The sequence below is a fragment of the Pseudophryne corroboree genome (assembly GCF_028390025.1).
Source record: "Pseudophryne corroboree isolate aPseCor3 chromosome 3 unlocalized genomic scaffold, aPseCor3.hap2 SUPER_3_unloc_6, whole genome shotgun sequence".
Classification (NCBI taxonomy): domain Eukaryota; kingdom Metazoa; phylum Chordata; class Amphibia; order Anura; family Myobatrachidae; genus Pseudophryne; species Pseudophryne corroboree.
Window position 1 is genome coordinate 1,521,950 of NW_026967552.1, and position 21,463 is coordinate 1,543,412.

Consider the following 21,463-nt stretch of genomic DNA (forward strand, 5'->3'; position numbering starts at 1 on the left):
CGAGCCTTCGTCAAACATGTCGACACATGCGTACCGACACACTTCACACACACAGGGAACCCCTTTCCTGAAGACAGTATCCCTGTCAAGGCCCTTTGGAGAGACAGAGAGTATGCCAGCACACCCCCCAGCGCAATGATCCTGGAGACCAACACAAAATGTTTTTCCCCAGCAGCGCTGTATAATGTTATCCGCCAATTATGTGCCCCCTCCCTCTCTTTTAAACACCTCTTCACCGTGTGTAAGCAGGGGAGAGTCCGGGGAGCTTCCTCTCAGCGGTGCTGTGGAGAAAAAATGGCGCTGGTGAGTGCTGAGGGAGAAGCCCTGCCCCCTCGGCGTCGGGCTTCTGTCCCGCTCAAAACTTACAAAAATATGGCGGGGGCTCTTTTATATACATGTACAGTGCCCACCTGTACATGTATATTGTCTTTTGCCATAAGAGGTGTATATATTGCTGCCCAGGGCGCCACCCCCCCTGCGCCCTGCACCCTTACAGTGACTGGAGTGTGTGAGGTGTATGGGAGCAATGACGCACAGCTGCAGTGCTGTGTGTTACCTCCGTGAAGCTGAAGGCTTCTGCCGCCTGACGACTTCTGTCTTCTATTCTTCTCGCTGTGAGAACGGCGGCGCGGCTCCGGGGGTGGATGCCCAGTAAGAACCTGTGTTCACCCCCTCTGGAGCTAATGGTGTCCAGTAGCCGAGGAAGCAGAGCCTATCTTAGACAAGAAGGTCTGTTCCTCTCTCCTCAGTCCCTCGATGCAGGGAGCCTGTTGCCAGCAGTGCTCCCTGTGAAAAAGTAGAGAAAAAGTCCAAACAAAAATGCTTCTAGGCAGAGAACTCAGGAGAGCTCTCTGCAGTGCACCCATGCTGATCTGGGCACAGTGTAAAACTGAGGTCTGGAGGAGGGGCATAGAGGGAGGAGCCAGTGCACACCCAGAGTCCAAAGCTTTTTTAAAGTGCCCTATCTCCTGCGGAGCCCATCTTTTCCCCATGGTCCTTACAGAGTCCCAGCATCCTCAAGGACGTTAGAGAAATCATCATTAAGTCTAATTATCAACTGGTTCTGAGCGGGACCCATACGCCTCTTTACTGTCTCCAGCAGCCCCTGGTACTGCACTGTGACCATCCACCCTCTCTTTCCACTACTGCCACCCGCCCTGTGTCCCCCCACTACTGCCACCCACCCTGTCCTCCCCCACTACTGCCACTACCCTCTCTCCCCTCTGACACATAAGCGCTGCTTGGCGACAATATTACCCACAGACAGTGCCACCGGCAGCCCCCACTACAGCACTAGTGCCACCACCCTGTCTCCGACATCTCAGCACTGCTTGGGGATCCTTGGTACTTCTGGTAACAGTCCTTAATCTGCAGATGGAAGCAAGCAGGGCAGTAAGGAGGCAGAAGCTGCTTCTGGTACCATGGTCTGTGGTCATGTAGGGCTGGGAGATTCAGTAAGATTATGTAATAGTCACCATTTTACAGGCAGCCGGTGAAGGGAGCAGAGAATGGGTGTTATGTGGCAGGAACGGGCTGGTTAGGTAACAGCCTGGCTGCTGCATTCTGTACAAGCTACAACCGCTGCAACTCTTTTGCTGGGAGACCGAGGTAGAGGACATTGCAGTAGTCTATGTGTGATGATACAAGTACATGGATGACTGTAGGTAGATCTTCTGAGGGAAATAAGTGCTGGAGTCTGGCTATGTTCCTCGGATGAGGATCTGATTGTGGCTGATACCTGATGTCTAAGTGTCACTCCACCATCCAGTACACCAAGATTCCGCATATGGGGGGTCATCCTGAGTTGTTCGCTCGTTGCCGATTTTCGCAACAGAGCGATTAATGCGAAAAAAATGCGCATGCGCATGGTACGCAGTGTGATAAGTATTTTAGCTCAAAACTTTGTAGATTTACTCACGGCAGAACGAAGAATTTTCATCGTTGAAGTGATCGGAGTGGGAGTGAAGGGAAGTGGGTGTTTCTGGCCAAAAACTGACCGTTTCCAGAAAGTGTGCAGAAAAACGCAGACGTGCCAGGATAAAACGCGGGAGTGTCTGGAGAAACGGGGGAGTGGCTGGCCGAACGCAGGGCATGTTTGTGACGTCAAACCAGGAAAGAAATGGCCTGAGCTGATCGCAGTGTAGGAGTAAGTCTGGAGCTACTCAGAAACTGCTAAGAATTTTCTATTCGCTATTCTGCTAATCTTTCGTTCACAATTCTGTTAAGCGTAGATACACTCCCAGAGGGCGGCGGCCTAGCGTGTGCAATGCTGCTACAATCAGCTAGCGAGCGAACAACTCAGAATCACCCCCATGATCAGCATTTTGTAACGCTGAACCCCCAAGCGTAATTCTGGTTGGTTTGCAAAGCTGAGCTGTAGACCTGCTCTTTGTTGGTGAGCTTCTATCATAAGGACCTGTTTCACCAGGACTGAGTCACAGCCACCTGGCATCACCCACACCTGGAGCTCAGCTAGACAACCATATAGGATTGGTACTGGGTTCTCAGTACCTGGAGAAAAAGACAAGTCATCTGTATAGCAGTGGTAGATGAGGGCATGACATCTGATTATTTCACCCTGCGGTAGCATGTATATTGCAAAAAGCATAGGATAGGATAAGAACCTTGAAGAACAACGCATGGCCATGATAAGTATACTCCAGATTAAAATGGTTCCTCACCTGAGTGATGTCTATTGTGTGCAAAAAGAGACAATTTATTTCCCTGTGTGACTTCGCTGATGTCTAACAAGATGTGATTTTCGTGTAAAACATTTCCCACACTCAGAACATGGAAATGGCTTCTCACCTGTGTGACTTCTGTTATGTCTAACAAAAACTGATTTGTGTGCAAAACATTTCCCACACTCAGAACATGGAAATGGCTTCTCACCTGTATGACTTTGCTGATGTGTAACAAGTTGTGATTTCTGTGTAAAACATTTCCCACACTCAGAACATGGAAATGGCTTCTCACCTGTGTGACTTCTCTGATGTTTAACAAGATCTGATTTGTTTGCAAAACATTTCCCACACTTAGAACATGAAAAAGGCTTCTCACCTGTGTGACTTCTCTGATGTTTAACAAGTAGGGATTTCCAGGTAAAACTTTTCCTGCACTCAGAGCAAGAAAATGGCTTCTCACGTGTGTGACTTCTCTTATGTATAATAAGATTTGATATGTGTGCAAAACATATCCCACACTCAGAACATGGAAATGGCTTCTCACCTGTGTGAGTTCGCTGATGTATAACAAGATATGATTTCTGTGTAAAACATTTCCCACACTCAGAACATGGAAATGGTCTCTCACCTGTGTGAGTTCTGTGATGTATAACAATATCTGATTTCCGTGTAAAACATTTCCCACACTCAGAACATGGAAATGGCTTCTCACCTGCGTGACTTCTCTGATGTATAACAAGATTTGATATGTGTGCAAAACATATCCCACACTCAGGACATGGAAATGGCTTCTCACCTGTGTGAGTTCGCTGATGTATAACAAGATATGATTTCTGTGTAAAACATTTCCCACACTCAGAACATGGAAATGGTCTCTCACCTGTGTGAGTTCTGTGATGTATAACAATATCTGATTTCTGTGTAAAACATCTCCCACACTCAGAACATGGAAATGGCTTCTCACCTGTGTGACTTCTCTGATGTTTAACAAGATCTGATTTCTGTGTAAAACATTTCCCACATTCAGAACATGGAAACGGCCTCTCACCTGTGTGACTTCTCTGATGTCTAACAAGATGTGATTTCCGTGCAAAACATTTCCCACACTCAGAACATGGAAATGCCTTCTCACCTGTGTGACTTCTCTGATGTATAACAAGATCTGATTTGTATGTAAAACATTCCTTACACTCCGGACATATCAGTGGCCTTTCACCTACCTTACCTGTGTGTGGGTTAATAGGCTTTGTGTTCTGTGTAAAACATTTGGCATCTATAGAACAGGGAAACACTGTATCTACTGTCAGAGCTGTAACAGATGCACCAATATCAGAGTGATCAGGAGAACATTCCCCAGGATCAGGGGGATCAGCTGATAGAGCTGGATGTATAATTGGGGTAATGGGGTTATCTCCTGGAGAATCCTGTCTACTGTCATTATCTTTTATGTCACAATCCGGGGTGAACATTAGATGTCCTTCTGAGATATTCCTGCTTGTGTGTCCATCTGCTGGAAATAAAATACATTATGGAAATGTGACATTTTCTGTAACAATATTAATCTTGTAAACAATAGGAGAAGACGACTCTCTGGGACACTTAATTATAAATGTGTGTGTATAATAAAACATAACTTCTAATGAAGGCTTTATAATATTATGTCTCAGACTATCATTGTGTCCACCCTCCTGAGAACACTCACAATAACAAATGTAATATTATAATAAGACTTAGATATATCTCTCTCTTGTACTGGTAACTAACCATGAAGTATATATGGAGATATAGTCACTCGTTTAGTCCTATGTCAGCACCAATGTAAAACAATGGATGGGGAACATATCGTATGAATTGGAGATTCTAGACGAACAATAACATCAGTCATATGAGCTGATGGATCAGAGTAATGTCTCCTAACGTTACTCCTGGAAGCATTGGTAAGGTAGCATTCCTTTATGTGTGTGCTCATACGCTGGTAAGCCTGTACATGTGTTACTCACCCTTATATAAGGTATATTGCTACAGCAGAGTAGGTGTGGAACAAGGTACTTTACATGCAATACACCATATAATACACTGCAATCATCATCATCTGCTAGGTTATAATCTACTTTCTCTTACGTCCTAGAGGATGCTGGGGTCCATTTAGTACCATGGGGTATAGACGGGTCCTTTGGGAGCCACTGGCACTTTAAGAGTTTAATAGTGTGGGCTGGCCCCTCCCGGAGGAGGAGGAGCCGGTCACAGCTAGGGGAACTCCTAAGAGTTTTCTTAGTTTTTTTATTTTCTAGAGTTAGTTAGGTTACAGGAAGGCTGCTGGCAACAGACTCCCTGCTTCGTGGGACTTAGGGGGGGGTCGGGAATAGGAACCAACTTCCTGAAGAGTTAATGGTTCTCTAGTCCGCTGACAGGACACTGAGCTCCTGTGGGTGCTGATCGCAAGCCCACGAGGCGACTGCTCACTCCCGCAGCGCGACCGCCACCCCCTAACAGAGCCAGACGAAAGAAAAGTGGGGAGTACAGCGCCAGCATCCCAGTTAGCGGGTTGCCGGCGGGTATGGCGGCACAAGGGTGGGAGCGCAGCTCTGACAGGCTGCGCTCCAGGAAGGCTCAGCAACACACAGTGTAGGCGCTTTGAGGGGCGTCCTGAGCCAGCGCGGATAAACCCTACACTGGTCACGCAGATAACAGGGGCTAATCCCCCTGTTATCACTAAAATCCTCAGGCCAGTATAAACAATTAGTGCAGGAAGCCGCACGCCATTACAAGAGGCGGGGCTTCCTCTCAGAGCAGATCCAGCACTCACCAGCGCCATTTTCTCCCTGCAAATCATAGGAACTAGGACACTGACAGGGAGCGCTGCCCTCCCTATTAAAGTCAGCGCCGGGCTTTTATCATAATAACTGCCTACAGGGGCGCTGTGTGGCTGGCTCCTTATACTTTGTGACTCTCTGAAGGTACTCTGGGGGAAACTGTGTCTGACATTTTCCTGTGTGCGTGTGTGTGTGTGTGTATGTGTGTGTGTGTGTGTAAGTGTGTATATCTCACATTACCATGTCTAAGAACTCTGTGTCCTGTGCTGCAGAGTGTGTATCTTCTCCTGAGGAGTCTATTCCATGTACTCAGGACTGCAATGTGCTGTCTCAGCCTTCTGAATCCAAACCACCATGGGTGGATTCTTTAAGGGGAATGATATCCCAGATTTCAACAAGGATGTCACATACTGAGAAAGAGACGCAGTTTTGAGACAATCTGTAGTGGGTATGAAGTATTCAGCTCCCACTACTTCATCTAAAACCCCACCTACACACTCCAAAAAACGTACACTTGCCCAGATAAAGCAAGCTGACAATGATACCGACTCTGATACAGGGGGACGGTGATGGGGATATGCAGAGGGGGGGGGGGGTGTAGCCCTTGCTAAAGGGGTGCAGCTAATGACTGATGCCATTAGGGATGTTTTGCATATTTCTGAGAAAGTTCCGGAACAAGTAGAGGAATCTTATTTTACAGTAAATAAGAAGTCCTCGCTTACCTTCCCTGCTTCTAAGGAGTTAAACTCCTTGTTTGAAAAATCCTGGGAAAACACAGAGAAAAAAATTCAAGATCCCTAAAAGAATTCTCATTGCTTTCCCTTTCCCTGAAGAGGATAGGAAGAAGTGGGAAAACCCACCTATAGTAGACGCTTCTGTATCTAGGCTGTCTAAAAAGGTGGTTTTACCTGTCGCTGGTCCAACCGCCTTAAAGGAGCCGGCTGATCGCAAGATTGAAACTACGCTCAAATCACTATACACAGCTACAGGCGTGGCTTTAAGGCCCACTATTGCTTGTGCGTGGATTTCTAAATCCATAGTAAAGTGGTCAGGCACCTTACTAGAGGACTTAGATACTATGTATAGGAGTGAAATTGACTTGTTTTTACAGGATTCTGCAGGTTTCATGGTGGAGGCCATGAAGGACATTGGCCTGCTACTTCCATGGCTGTCTCGGCATGCAGAGGACTCTGGCTACGCCAATGGACTGCGGATGCAGTATCCAAGAAAAGTGTGGAGAACCTGCCATTCACAGGTCAGGCACTATTTGGGGACGCATTGGATGCGTGGATTTCCACGGCGACTGCAGGTAATTCAACATTTCTTCCCTCCGCAGCAGCACCAGCTAGGAAATCTTATCATAGACCTACACTGCAGTCCTTTTGGACCGCAAAATTTAAAAAATCCAAACCCTCTCCAAACCTTCTTTAGAGGAGGTTGGGGAAGATCTAAAAAACCTCACCAACAGGTTCGCAGGAATAGAAACCAGGTTCTGCTTCCTCCAAATACTAAGAATGACCGTGTACCTCTCAGCCTGGAGATCAGGCAGGTGGGAGCGAGACTAAAAGATTTCAGTCACGTCTGAGCGTCATCATGCCTAGACCCCTGGGTGATGGATATTGTTACCCAGGGGTACAGACTGGAGTTTCAGGAACTCCCACCTTACAGATTCTTCAAATCAGGCTTACCAGCTTCGCTGACAGAAAGTGCTATCCTACAGGAAGCCATTCAAAAATTGGTACAAACAAATGTCATTGTTCCAATTCCACCTCACCCAAAAACCAAGGGTGATTACGCAAACCTGTTTGTGGTACCAAAACCGGACGGTTCGGTAACGCCTATATTGAACCTGAAGTCGTTGAACCCCTAACTTGAGGGTTTTCCAATTCAAGATGGAGTCTCTGAGAGTGGTGATCTCAGGTCTGGAGGAGGGGGAATTCCTAGTATCCCTGGATATCAAGGATGCGTACCTTCACATTCTGATCTGGCCGCCTCACCAGGCCTATCTACGGTTTGCACTACAGGACTGTCACTATCAGTTCCAGACATTGCCATTTGGCCTCTCCACAGCACCGAGGGTGTTCACTAAGGTCATGGCGGAGATCATGCTCCTCCTATGCAAACAGGGAGAAGCTGTTGCAGAGTATTGCGCTCTCAACTCAACTAATCTAGGATCATGGGTGGATCCTGAACCTTCCAAAAGTCACATTTGGAACTGACAAGGAGACTGCCCTTCCTGGGGATGATACTCAACACGGAAGTGCAGAGGGTGTTTCTACCGGTGGAGAAAGCGTTGGTGATCCAATCAATGGTCAGGGATGTCTTGAAACCTCCCCGGGTATCTGTTCAGGGCCATCTTTTCGTATGGGCTCAATGGTCTCTTGCCAAAGGGCCCCAGGAGTAAAAGGGCCCTAGGCTGATAGCTGAGGGTCCCCTCTTTCCAAGGTTACCAGATTTTTGAAAATCGGCACTGGGGAACCGGAGATATCTGACTTCAAAACAGTGGTCCCCATCCAAGCCATTTAATTGTCCTTCCCAGCCAGATATCTCGGGTTCTGTCTGACTTAGATTTTTTCTGAGGGTATACGCAAAAAGCTGGGACTCTCCCCTTTTGGTGAACACTGGCAGCTTGTCTCTACTATGCCCAGAATCAGGGATATCAGCCTTCAAGCAGCTTGTCTCTGCTCCAGCTCCACACGCCTGGTATGCAATTTTATATTTTTGTTGGTGGATTGCTCTGGCTCCAGAACTCTGATCCCCAAGTCCCCATTACCTCCTGGGACTCTAGTTTTTTGCATCCCATTAAAGTTAAGAAATCTATTTCCAGGAACTGGAGATATCTGCAGTCAAGCAAGCTGCCCTCCGGGCAGAAAATTATTTATATTAAGCCCACTCCACTATCAACCCCTCCCTTACATATTAAACATTCCCTACCAACCTGAAAATCATGTACCAGGGCCCCGTCATTCAGCCCAATGTCCCCTTCTACAGTTTAGTGTTCTCATTCCTGCCCCATCTGTGCAGGAAAGGAGTAATTAGCAGAAATTATTTCTACAGGTCCTACATGCTGAGCAAAAAATAGAACACCCCCTACCGCCCGTGGGACATCAAAGCTGCCGCTGACAGCACCCCCACCCCTACTGCTGGAGGATGGGTAGGGGCCCCAGTGCATTGCTGTGCCCAGGGTTCTACACTGCTGTTAGGATGGCTCTGTATCTGTTCATCAGTGTATTCACATTCTGGGGAATACACTATGGAAGATTCCATGCACGGTTCTTCCAGCTGGATCTCCTGGACAAGTGGTCAGAATCGCATCTTCACATGCACCAGCGGATATGCCTGTCGCCGAAAGCCAGAATTTCACTACTCTGGTGGCTGCAAACTTCTCACCTGCTCGAGGGCCGCAGGTTCGGGATTCAGAATTGGATTCTTCTAACCACGGATGCAAGCCTCAAAGGTTGGGGAGTAGTCACCCTGGGAGAAAACTTTCAAGAAAAGTGGTCAAGCCAGGAATCGGTCCTTTCAATAAACATTCTGGAACTAAGGGCCATATACAATGGCCTTCTACAAGCAACTCATCTTCTGCAAGATCGAGCCATTCAGGTTTAGTCGGATGTCACAGCGGTGTCCTACATAAACAGGCAGGGTGGAGCGAAGAGCAGGGCTGCAATGTGAGAGGTTACAAGAATCCTCCTCTGGGCAGAAAGACACGCGCTGGCGGCGATCTTCATTCCGGGAGTGAACAACTGGGAAGCGGACTTCCTCAGCAGATACGATCTCCATCCAGGAGAGTGTGGACTTCATCAAGAAGTCTTTGCAGACGTAACGCGTCTTTGGGGAACTCCTCAAATAGACATGATGGCGTCATGCCTCAAGATAAAGCTTCGGAGGTATTATACCAGGTCTCGGGACCCTCAGGCAGTAGCATTAGACGCTCTGGTAACACCATGGGTGTTCAAATCGGTCTACACGGAACGATTGCCTGTCATCACTCCAGCATTGTTCCGGCATTTCCCTCCTCTCCTCCTAACCCATGGTGCTACGGGTGAATCTGGTGGAGCTGTGAATTATAGGAGGACATACATGTGGGGTTCCTGTGCAGCCATATACGCTACCCTGTGCCACTGCATCCTAGTACCCTCTCCTCTCCTGCCTTATTACTGACCTGGTTCACCTGCCCAGTTTTTTCTGATTTGGGCTTCCCTGCCAGAAGTGGTCATCTTGAAAACTGGCAATATAGCCACATGCCCTCCTGAAACCAACCGCTTGTCTGGGAGCTACAGACACTGCCAGCCCATGATCGGTGCCCTTCACTACAGTCTTGGTGATTTCCGGCAGGGACTTCTGAATGAAGACAGCCGACAGAGCGCTTACGTGATTTTCCGCCCAGCGAAGAATCCTGGTGGCTTCCGCCATCGCAACTCTGCTTCTTGTCCCGCCTTGGCGGTTCACATGAGCCACTGCTGTGACATTGTCTGATTGAATCAGAACCGGTAGGTTTCGAAGAAGACTCTCCGCTTGTCGAAGGCCGTTGTAAATGGCCCTGAGTTCCAACACAGTGATGTGTAGACAGGACTCCTGGTCTGACCACAGTCCCTGAAAATGTCTTCCTTGTGTGACTGCTCCCCATCCTCGGAGGCTCGCGTCCGTGGTAACCAGGATCCAATCCTGAATTCCGAACCTGCGACCCTCCAGCAGGTGAGTACTTTGCAACCACCACAGGAGAGACACCCAGGCCCCTGGGGACAGAGTTATTTTCCGATGTAAGTGCAGATGGGACCCCGACCACTTGTCCAGAAGGTCCCATTGAAAAGTCCTTGCATGGAACCTTCCGAAGGGAATGGCCTCGTAGGCCGCCACCATTTTCCCAGAACTCGAGTGCATTGGTGAACTGACACCCTTTTCGTTTTAGCAGGTCTCTTACCATGTTCTGGATGTCATGGGCTTTCTCCAGTGGGAGAAAGACCTTAATTTTTTCTGTATCCAGTATATAATTATCTTGGTGAAAATCCTTGGGGCCGTGGAAAGCCCAAATGGCAACGTCTGAAATTGGTAATGACAATCCTGTACAGCGAATCTCAGGTATTCCTGATTGAGGGGGAGTGGGGGGGGGGGGGGGGGTTATATGGGGACTTGAAGGTACGCATCCTTTATGTCCAGAGACACCATAAACTCCCCCTCCTCCATATTGGCTTATCGCTCTGAGTGATTCCATTTTGAATTTGAATATTTTTATGTACAGGTTTAGGGATTTCAGATTCAAAATAGGTCTGACCGAACCGTCCGGTTTCGGGACCACAAAGAGGGTTGAGTAGTAACCTCTTCCCTGCTTGGTCAAGGAAACCCTGATTATTACTTGCTGTAGACACAGCATTTGAATTGCAGCTAACACTACATCCCGTTCCGATGTGGAAGCTGGTAGGGATGACTTGAAAAATCGGCGCGGGGCCACCTCCTCGAATTCCAGTTTGTAACCCTGGGAAACTATTTCCAACACCCAAGGATTCAGGTCTGAGCTGACCCAGGCCTGGCTGAAAAGTCAAAGACGTGCCCCCACCGGTGCTGACTCCCTCAGGGGAGTCCCAGCGTCATGCTGTGGGTTTTTGAGTAGCCGGGGGAAGACTTTTGTTCCTGGGCACCTGCCGAAGCAGGTGCTCTTTTGCCTCTGCCCTTACCTCTGGCGAGGAAGGAGGATCTCCGACCTCTTCTAGACTTGTGCGACCGAAAGGACTGCATCTGATAGGGTGGTACTTTCTTTTGCTGTTGGGGAATAAATGGTAAAAAGTTTGATTTACCTGCTGTAGCTGTGGAAACCAAGTCCGTCAGCCCATCCCCAAACAATATATTTCCGTTATAGGGTAGAACTTCCATATGTTTTTTGGAATCCGCATCACCCGTCCATTGGCGAGTCCATAAGGATCTTCTCGCTGAGATAGACATGGCATTGGCCCTAGAAGCCAGCAATCCAATGTCCCTTTGAGCATCCCTCATAAATAAGACTGCGTCTTTAATATGGCCTAGAGTTAAGAATATAGTATCCTTATCCATATTATCAAAATCAGCTGTCAGCTCATCTGTCCAAGCTGAAATCGCGCAACACACCCATGCCGACGCAATTGTCGGTCTAAGGACTGCTCCAGTATGAGAATAAATACACTTTAAGGTAGTCTCCTACCTGCGATCTGCAGGGTCCCTAAGGGCAGCTGTGTCAGGAGACGGTAGTGCCACTTTCTTGGACAAACGCGTCAGGGCCTTGTCCACAGTGGGGGATGATTCCCACATCTCCCTGTCCTGTTTAGGGAAGGGGTATGCCATATAAATAATTTTTGGGATCTGCGGTCTCTTTTCCAGAGTCTCCCAAGCTTTTTCAAAGAAATCATTTAGTTAATGAGATGTGGGAAAGTTAATAATCTGTTTCTTTCCCTTAAACATGTGCACCCTTGTGTCAAGGGCCGAGGGTTCATCCACAATATGCAACACATCCCTTATTGCCACAATTATACACTGAATGCTTTGTCACCCTAGGGTGCAATTTCACTTTGTCATAGTCGACACTGGAATCAGAGTCCGTGACGGTAGTAGTGTCTTGTGTTAAGGGACGCTTTTGAGACCCCGACGGGCCCTGCGAGTCGGTCCAATCCGAGGATTGACCCCCTGATGTCCCCCCTAATTCAGCCTTATCAAGCCTCTTATGTAAGGATGCCACACTTGCATTCAACATATGCCACATATCCATCCATTCCTGAGTCTATACAACCGACGGGGACACACCACTCATTTGCTCCACCTCCTCCTTGGAAAAGCCTCATGGTCCTTACGGAGTCCCCAGCATCCTCTACGGACTAGGAGAAATAGATTTACCGGTAGGTTTAAAATCTTATTATCCCAATGTTATCCTGTGGATAACCTATACGCCCTGCCAGAGAAAGATATACATATCTATCTAAGAGGATAGCATTTGATCGGTGTTGTTGCACTGTTTTGTTGGCAGGTTACTTGATACTTTTGTCCTCATTGGTTGCTATAGGTCACGTGGACGAGGTTCACTCGTATCCCCGGACATAGCGCGTGTCAGATGACATCATTTGATGCGCTGGAGTGAGCGACGGATGGCGACATGGACGGTTCCACCGGGTATATTAACGACACAGGACGTGCACATGCGTGTAGATGGTGACACTAAAGTTACTGGATGATCATTGTGGATGTCTGAGGTATTAATACAATGCAAATTTGTTGAGATATTGTTTCTTTTTCAGATGGAACCATGGGTCGTGCACGTGATGCGACTGGCAAAAGGGAGCCATTGGTTTTGTCCGAGACCGGCATTTGTTTGTTGGTGATCCCTTGTAGACAGCAAGTAGTATCCATCTACAGTGGAAGAAGTATGGACACCAGAGAATCTCAGCGGCGGAACAGTGGGCGAAAGTAGATCATGACAAATCGGGACCACAGGCATTTAGGACGCCTAGCAACCACCAATCGTTCCAAACGCATCAGGAACTGCACCAACAGTACAATGCCAGACCCAGCCAAACAGTCCCACAGTCCCAGATCTGGTGAATTTGAGGGCCACGTGAGATGTGGTGGCACGTCGGACTGGTGCTCTGAAAACCAATCCAAGCCTTTCGGGCACTGTTCCGCCGCTGAGGGCATACCTAAAGGTTAACACTAATGTGATAGCTGTTTTTATGGTAATTATTTTGAGCAATAGAGTAGGACCTGCAGTATAGTGGGGTCCCTTGTCGGGGGGTGCAGGCTTAAATGCACTGAGCAATGCATGAACTAAAACTCCACTGTTTATTATTGTTAGTTAAAATAGTGAGTGCAAGACATATTTATGTATGTAGTAAGGCTACTGGGAGACCTTAGATTGAACAATATTGGATCTGACCATTACATTCCCTAAAGTCATAACCTCAGAACTGCACAGAGCAGGAACTATTATTCACAAGTACTTAGGAATGTGTTCATCATGAACAAGTCCACAATTACCATCTGAAGGTTACACAATTATTTCAAGTCTACACAATTGATATTTGAGGATAAAGCCTTTAACAGAAAACATCCCTGAAGAAGTCACTATTGATGAAACGCGTTGGATGATACACAATTTGTATTTAGAGTGAATTGGGGTGGATAAGAACAAGCCCGCCCATGCAAGGGTGACAACAAGTGCAAAACGCTTGTCTTCTGATTATACAGATATGTACTTGTGATAAGCTTTTAATCTGTTTTACTTGAAGTTCTAGATTCAAATTTCATTTTATTTCTGAATCTTATACGAACTGTATTTGGTGATCTCAGGTCTACTGTATAGCAGGAAATATTTCATACCTGCATCATCTAACAAAATGCATATAAATTAGGCACTCCACAAAAAACATTACTAATTATAGTATATACATACATACATACATATATACACATTTATATATAATCACTAATAATAAACTTCTGCTTGTTACTTTTAATAACATTATAGTGTTGTGTGTAATAACTCTCTACATGTGATATTTGTCATGGATAGCCTTGTGTTAGAAACACCCAACTGAGAACAGGGCTGATGGCGGAGGAGGGTGTAGGATAAGAGATTGCTGTAGTGACTGAGCAATGAGAATATGTGACTTCTGTAATAATAAGAATTTACTCACCGGTAATTCTATTTCTCGTAGTCCATAGTGGATGCTGGGTACTCCGTAAGGACCATGGGGAATAGCGGGCTCCGCAGGAGACTGGGCACTCTAAAGAAAAATTAGGTACTATCTGGTGTGCACTGGCTCCTCCCCCTATGCCCCTCCTCCAGACCTCAGTTAGGGAAACTGTGCCCGGAAGAGCTGACATTACTAAGAAAGGATTTGGAATCCAGGGTAAGACTTATACCAGCCACACCAATCACACCGTACAACTTGTGATAACTATACCCAGTTAACAGTATGAAACAATAATGAGCCTCATTAACAAATGGCTTACAACAAAACCCTTTAGTTACGCAATAACTATATACATGTATTGCAGAGAGCCCGCACTTGGGACGGGCTCCCAGCATCCACTACGGACTACGAGAAATAGAATTACCGGTGAGTAAATTCTTATTTTCTCTGACATCCTAGTGGATGCTGGGTACTCCAAAGCTCCCAAACGGGCGGGAGAGTGCGGATGACTCTGCAGCACCGAATGAGAGAACTCAAGGTCCTCCTCAGCCAGGGTATCAAACTTGTAGAATTTAGCAAATGTGTTTGAACCCAACTAAGTAGCAGCTCGGCAAAGTTGTAAAGCCGAGACCCCTCGGGCAGCCGCCCAAGAAGAGCCCACCTTCCTCGTGGAATGGGCTTTTACAGATTTATGATGCGGCTGTCCAGCCGCAGAATGTGCAAGTTGAATCGTGCTACAGATCCAGCAAGTAATAGTCTGCTTTGAAGCAGGAGCACCCAGTTTGTTGGATGCATACAGGATAAATAGCGAGTCAGTTTTCCTGACTCCAGCCGTCCTGGAAACATAGATTTTCAGGGCCCTGACTACGTCCAGCAACTTGGATACTCCAAGTCCTGAGTAGCCGCAGGCACCACAATAGGTTGGTTCAAATGAAATGCTGATACCATCTTAGGAAGAAATTGGGGATGAGTCCTCAATTCTGCCCTGTCCATATGGAAAATCAGATAAGGGCTTTTACATGACAAAGCCGCCAATTCTGACACACGCCCGGCCAAAGCCAAGGCCAACAGCATGACCACTTTCCACGTGAGATATTTTAGATCCACGGTTTTAAGTGGCTCAAACCAATGTGACTTTAGGAAATCCAACACCACGTTGAGATCCCAAGGTGCCACTGGAGGCACAAAAGGGGGCTGAATATGCAGCACTCCTTTAACAAATGTCTGAACTTCAGGCAATGAAGCCAGTTCTTTTTGGAAGAAAATCGACAGAGCTGAAATCTGGACCTTAATGGAACCCAATTTTAGGCCCATAGTCACCCCTGACTGTAGGAAGCGCAGAAATCGACCCAGCTGAAATTCCTCCGTTGGGGCCATCCTGGCCTCACACCAAACAACATATTTTCGCCATATGCGGTGATAATGTTTTGCGGTCACATCCTTCCTAGCTTTAATCAGCGTAGGAATGACTTCCTCCGCAATGCACTTTTCCTTTAGGATCCGGCGTTACACCGCCATGGCGTCAAACGCAGCCGCGTTAAGTCTTGGAACAGACAGGGCCCCTGCTGCAGCAGGTCCTGTCTGAGCGGCAGAGGTCATGGGTCCTCTGAGATCATGTCTTGAAGTTCTGGGTACCAAGCTCTTCTTGGCCAATCCGGAACAATGAGTATAGTTCTTACTCCTATTCTTCTTATTATCCTCAGTACCTTGGGTATGAGAGGAAGAGGAGGGAACACATAAACCGACTGGTACACCCACGGTGTCACCAGAGCGTCCACAGCTATCGCCTGAGGGTCTCTTGACCTGGCGCAATATCTTTTTAGTTTTTTGTTGAGGCGGGTCTCCACCTTTGGCCGTTCTCAACGGTTTACAATCATTTGGAAGACTTCTGGATGAAGTCCCCACTCTCCCGGGTGGAGGTCGTGCCTGCTGAGGAAGTCTGCTTCCCAGTTGTCCACTCCCGGAATGAACACTGCTGACAGTGCTATCACGTGATTCTCCGCCCATCGAAGAATTCTTGTGGCTTCTGCCATTGCCACCTTGCTTCTTGTGCCGCCCTGGCAGTTTACATGGGCGACCGCTGTGATGTTGTCTGACTGAATCAGAACCGGTTGATTTTGAAGCAGGGGTTCTGCTTGACTCAGGGCGTTGTAAATTGCCCTTAGTTCCAGAATATTTATGTGTAGGGAAGTTTCCTGACTCGACCATTGTCCTTGGAAGTTTCTTCCCTGGGTGACTGCCCCCCAACTTCGGAGGCTTGCATCCGTGGTCACCAGGACCCAGTCCTGTATGCCGAATCTGCGGCCCTCAAGCAGATGAGGACTCTGCAGCCACCACAGCAGAGACACCCTGGTCATCAGGGACAGGGTGATTAACCGATGCATCTGGAGATGCGATCCGGACCACTTGTCCAATAGATCCCACTGGAAGATCCGTGCATGGAACCTGCCGAAGGGAATTGCTTCGTAAGAAGCTACCATCTTTCCCAGGACTCGCGTGCAGTGATGCACCGACACCTGCTTTGGTTTCAGGAGGTCCCTGACCAGAGATAATAATTCCTGGGCCTTCTCCTCCGGGAGAAAGATCTTCTTCTGTTCTGTGTCCAGAATTATGCCCAAGAATAGCAGACGCGTCGCTGGAATCAGCTGCGACTTTGGGATATTCAGAATCCAGCCGTGCTGATGCAGCACTTCCTGAGATAGTGCTACGCTGACTAGCAACTGCTCTTTCGATCTCGCCTTTATAAGGAGATCGTCCAAGTACGGAATAATCATGACTCCCTTCTTTCAGAGGAGCATCATCATTTCGGCCATTAACTTGGTAAATACCCGCGGTGCCGTGGATAGACCGAACGGCAACGTCTGGAATTGGTAATGACAGTCCTGTACCACAAACCTGAGGTACTCCTGGTGGGGTGGATAAATGGGGACATGCAGGTAAGCATCCTTGATGTCCAACGACACCATAAAATCCCCCTCTTCCAGGCTTGCAATAACCGTCCTGAGCGATTCCATCTTGAACTTGAACTTTCTTATATAAATGTTCAAGGATTTTAAATTTAGAATGGGTCTCACCGTACCGTCTGGTTTCGGTACCACAAACATTGTGGAATAGTAACCCCGCCCCTGTTGAAGGAGGGGTACCTTGATTATCACCTGCTGAAGATACAGCTTGTGAATTGCCGCCAGTACTACCTCCCTTTCTCTGAGAGCAGCAGGCAAGGCTGATTTGAGGTAACGGCGAGGGGGAGTCGCCTCGAACTCCAGCCTGTATCCCTGTGATACTGCTTGCAGAACCCAGGGATCCACCTGTGAGCGAGCCCACTGGTCGCTGAAGTTCCGGAGACGCGCCCCCACCGCACCTGGCTCCGCCTGTGGAGCCCCAGCGTCATGCGGTGGATTTAGAGGAAGCGGGGGAAGATTTTTGATCCTGGGAACTGGCTGTCTGGTGCAGCTTTTTCCCTCTTCCCTTGCCTCTGGGCAGAAAGGAAGCGCCTCTGACCCGCTTGCTTTTCTGAGGCCGAAAGGACTGTACCTGATAATATGGTGCTTTCTTAGGCTGTGAGGGAATCTGAGGTAAAAATTTCAATTTCCCAGCTGTTGCTGTGGATACTAGGTCCGAGAGACCATCCCCAAACAATTCCTCACCCTTATAAGGCAGAACCTAAATGTGCCTTTTAGAATCAGCATCACCCGTCCACTGCCGGGTCCATAATACCCTCCTGGCAGAAATGGACATTGCATTAATTCTGGATGCCAGCCGGCAAATATCCCTCTGTGCATCCCTCATATACAAGACGACATCTTTAATATGCTCTATGGTTAGCAAAATAGTATCCCTGTCGAGGGTGTCAATATTATCTGACAGGGTATCAGACCACGCTGCAGCAGCACTACACATCCATGCTGAAGCAATTGCAGGTCTCAGTATAGTACCTGAGTGTGTAAATACAGACTTCAGGATAGCCTCCTGCTTTCTATCAGCAGGCTCCTTCAAGGTGGCCGTATCCTGAGACGGCAGTGCCACTTTTTTTGACAAACGTGTGAGCGCCTTATCCACCCTAGTGAATGTTTCCCAACGTGACCTGTCCTCTGGCGGGAAAGGGTACGCCATCAGTTAATTTTTATAAATTACCAGTTTCTTATCGGGGGAAGCCCACGCTTCTTCACACACTTCATTCAACTCATCTGATGGGGGAAAAAACACTGGCTGCTTTTTCTCCCCAAACATAATACCCTTTTTATGGTATTTGGGTTAATGTCAGAAATGTGTAACACATTTTTCATTGCTGTAATCATGCAACGGATGCCCCTAGTGGATTGTGTGTATGACTCATCCTCGTCGACACTGGAGTCAGACTCCGTGTCGACATCTGTGTCTGCCATCTGAGGTAGCGGGCGTTTTTGAGCCCCTGATGGCCTTTGAGACGCCTGGGCAGGCGCGGGCTGAGAAGCCGGCTGTCCCACGGCTGTTACGTAATCCAACCTTTTATGTAAGGAGTTGACACTGTCGGTTAATACCTTCCACATATCCACCCACTCTGGTGTCGGCCCCGCAGGGGGTGACATCACATTTATCGGCACCTGCTCCGCCTCCACATAAGCCTCCTCATCAAACATGTCATGGGGCAGTACGGATGGTGTAATGGTTAGCATTACTGCCTCACAGCACTGAGGTCATGGGTTCGATTCCCACCATGGCCCTAACTGCGCGGCGTTTGTATATTCTCCCCGTACTTGCGTGGGTTTCCTCCGGGTACTCCGGTTTCCTCCCACAATCCAAAAATATACTGGTAGGTTAATTGGCTCCCAACAAAATTAACACTAATATGAATGTGTCTGTGTGTACATGTGGTAGGGAATATAGAATGTAAGCTCCACTGGGGCAGGGACTGATGTGAATGGGCAAATATTCTCTGTACAGCGCTGCGGAATATGTGTGCGCTATATAAATAACTGGTAATAAATAATAAATAAATAATGTCGACACAGCCGTACCGACACACCGCACACACACAGGGAATGCTCTGACTGAGGACAGGACCCCACTAAGTCCTTTGGGCAGACAGAGAGAGAGTATGCCAGCACACACCACAGCGCTATTTAATCAGGGATTTACACTAACATAAGTGATTTTCCCCTATAGCTGCTTAAAATATACAGTTTGCGCCTAAATTTAGTGCCCCCCCCTCTCTTTTTTACCCTTTGAGCCTGGAAACTGCAGGGGAGAGCCTGGGGAGCTGTCTTCCAGCGGAGCTGTGAAGAGGAAATGGCGCCAGTGTGCTGAGGGAGATAGCCCCGCCCCTTTTTCGGCAGACTTCGTCCGCTCTTATGATTATATTATGGCAGGGGATTTTTACACATATATAGCTTATTAGGCTATATTATGTGCTGTTTTGCCAATTTAAGGTACTCTAATTGCTGCCCAGGGCGCCCCCCCCATCAGTGACCGGAGTGTGAGGTGTGCATGGGGAGCAATGGCGCACAGCTGCAGTGCTGTGCGCTACCTTAATGAAGACCGAAGTCTTCTGCCGCCGATTTCCAGGATTCTCTTCTTGCTTCTGGCTCTGTAAGGGGGACGGCGGAGCGGCTCCGTGACCAGACGACCGAGGCTGGGCCTGTGTTCGATCCCTCTGGAGCTAATGGTGTCCAGTAGCCTAAGAAGCCCAAGCTGGCTGCAAGCAGGTAGGTTCGCTTCTCTCCCCTTAGTCCCTCGTAGCATGAGTCTGTTGCCAGCAGATCTCACTGAAAATAAAACCTAACAAATACTTTCTTTATTAGGAGCTCAGGAGAGCCCCTAGTGTGCATCCAGCTCGGCCGGGCACAAAAATCTAACTGAGGTCTGGAGGAGGGGCATAGGGGGAGGAGCCAGTGCACACCAGATAGTACCTAATCTTTCTTTAGAGAGCCCAGTCTCCTGCGGAGCCCGTCTATTCCCCATGGTCCTTACGGAGTACCCAGCATCCACTAGGACGTCAGAAAAAAGTGTTTATTACTCACCTGTGCTGATATCTGTAGGGATTTCCTCCTCCTTACATTGCTGATCACCATTCACATACGTCTCTTCTTTTCCATCTGTATCTTCTGCCTTTATATCAGTCACATACGTCTCTTCTTCTCCCTCTATATCTTCTGCCTTTATATCAGTCACATACGTCTCTTCTTCTCCCTCTATATCTTCTGCCTTTATATCAGTCACATACGTCTCTTCTTCTCCCTCTATATCTTCTGCCTTTATATCAGTCACATACGTCTCTTCTTCTCCCTCTATATCTTCTGTCTTTATATCAGTCACATATGTCTCTTCTTCTCCCTCTATATCTTCTGCCTTTATATCAGTCACATACGTCTCTTCTTCTCCATCTATATCTTCTGCTTTTATATCAGTCACATACGTCTCTTCTTCTCCCTTTATATCTTCTGCCTTTATATCAGTCACATATGTATCTTCTTCTCCCTCTATATCTTCTACCTTTATATCAGTCACATACGTCTCTTCTACTCCCTCTATATCTTCTGCCTTCATATCAGTCACATACATCTCTTCTCCCTTTATATCAGTCACATACGTCTCTTCTTCTTCCTCTATATCTTCTGCCTTCATATCAGTCACATACGTCTCTTCTTCTCCCTCTATATCTTCTGCCTTCATATCAGTCACATACGTCTCTTCTTCTCCCTCTATATCTTCTGCCTTCATATCAGTCACATACGTCTCTTCTTCTCCCTCTGTATCTTCTACCTTCATATCAGTCACATACGTCTCTTCTTCTCCCGCAATATCTTCTGCCTTCATATCAGTCACATACGTCTCTTCTTCTCCTTCTGTATCTTCTGCCTTCATATCAGTCACATACGTCTCTTCTTCTCCCTCTATATCTTCAGCCTTTATATCAATCACATACGTCTCTTCTTCTCCCTCTATATCTTCTGCCTTTATATCAGTCACATACGTCTCTTCTTCTCCCTCTATATCTTCTGCCTTCATATCAGTCACATACGTCTCTTCTTCTCCCTCTATATCTTCTGCCTTTATAACAGTCACATACGTCTCTTCTTCTCCCTCTATATCTTCTGCCTTTATAACAGTCACATACGTCTCTTCTTCTCCCTCTATATCTTCTGCCTTTATATCAGTCACATACGTCTCTTCTCCCACTATATCTTCTGTTTTAATATCAGACAGACATTGTACCTAAAAAACAAACAAAAAACACTATAATGTCATTTGCATACAGTCAGATTAAATGGAGGTTAAACAGTATAATATCAGTAAATAAGACACACACAGCTGCTCTACACATTATATAGTG

The 21,463-nt window shown here is 47.3% G+C and overlaps 1 protein-coding gene across 1 annotated transcript; it reads right to left on the reverse strand.

Annotated features, from left to right (window-relative positions):
- Positions 1 to 965: 965 nt before the first annotated feature.
- Positions 966 to 20,317, reverse strand: LOC134984526 (gastrula zinc finger protein XlCGF26.1-like). Its single transcript, XM_063950091.1, has 2 exons — positions 20,151 to 20,317; positions 966 to 4,191 (listed from the first exon to the last, which is right to left on the reverse strand). The coding sequence occupies exon 2, from the start codon at positions 4,151 to 4,153 to the stop codon at positions 2,717 to 2,719; it is 1,437 nt and encodes a 478-aa protein (XP_063806161.1). The 5' UTR covers positions 4,154 to 4,191; positions 20,151 to 20,317; the 3' UTR covers positions 966 to 2,716.
- Between the last annotated feature and the right edge of the window lie 1,146 nt (positions 20,318 to 21,463).

Coding starts and splice junctions, on each gene's coding strand:
- LOC134984526 (XM_063950091.1), bottom strand. CDS start 4,153: ATGTTCACCCCGGATTGTGACATAAAAGATAATGACAGTAGACAGGAT.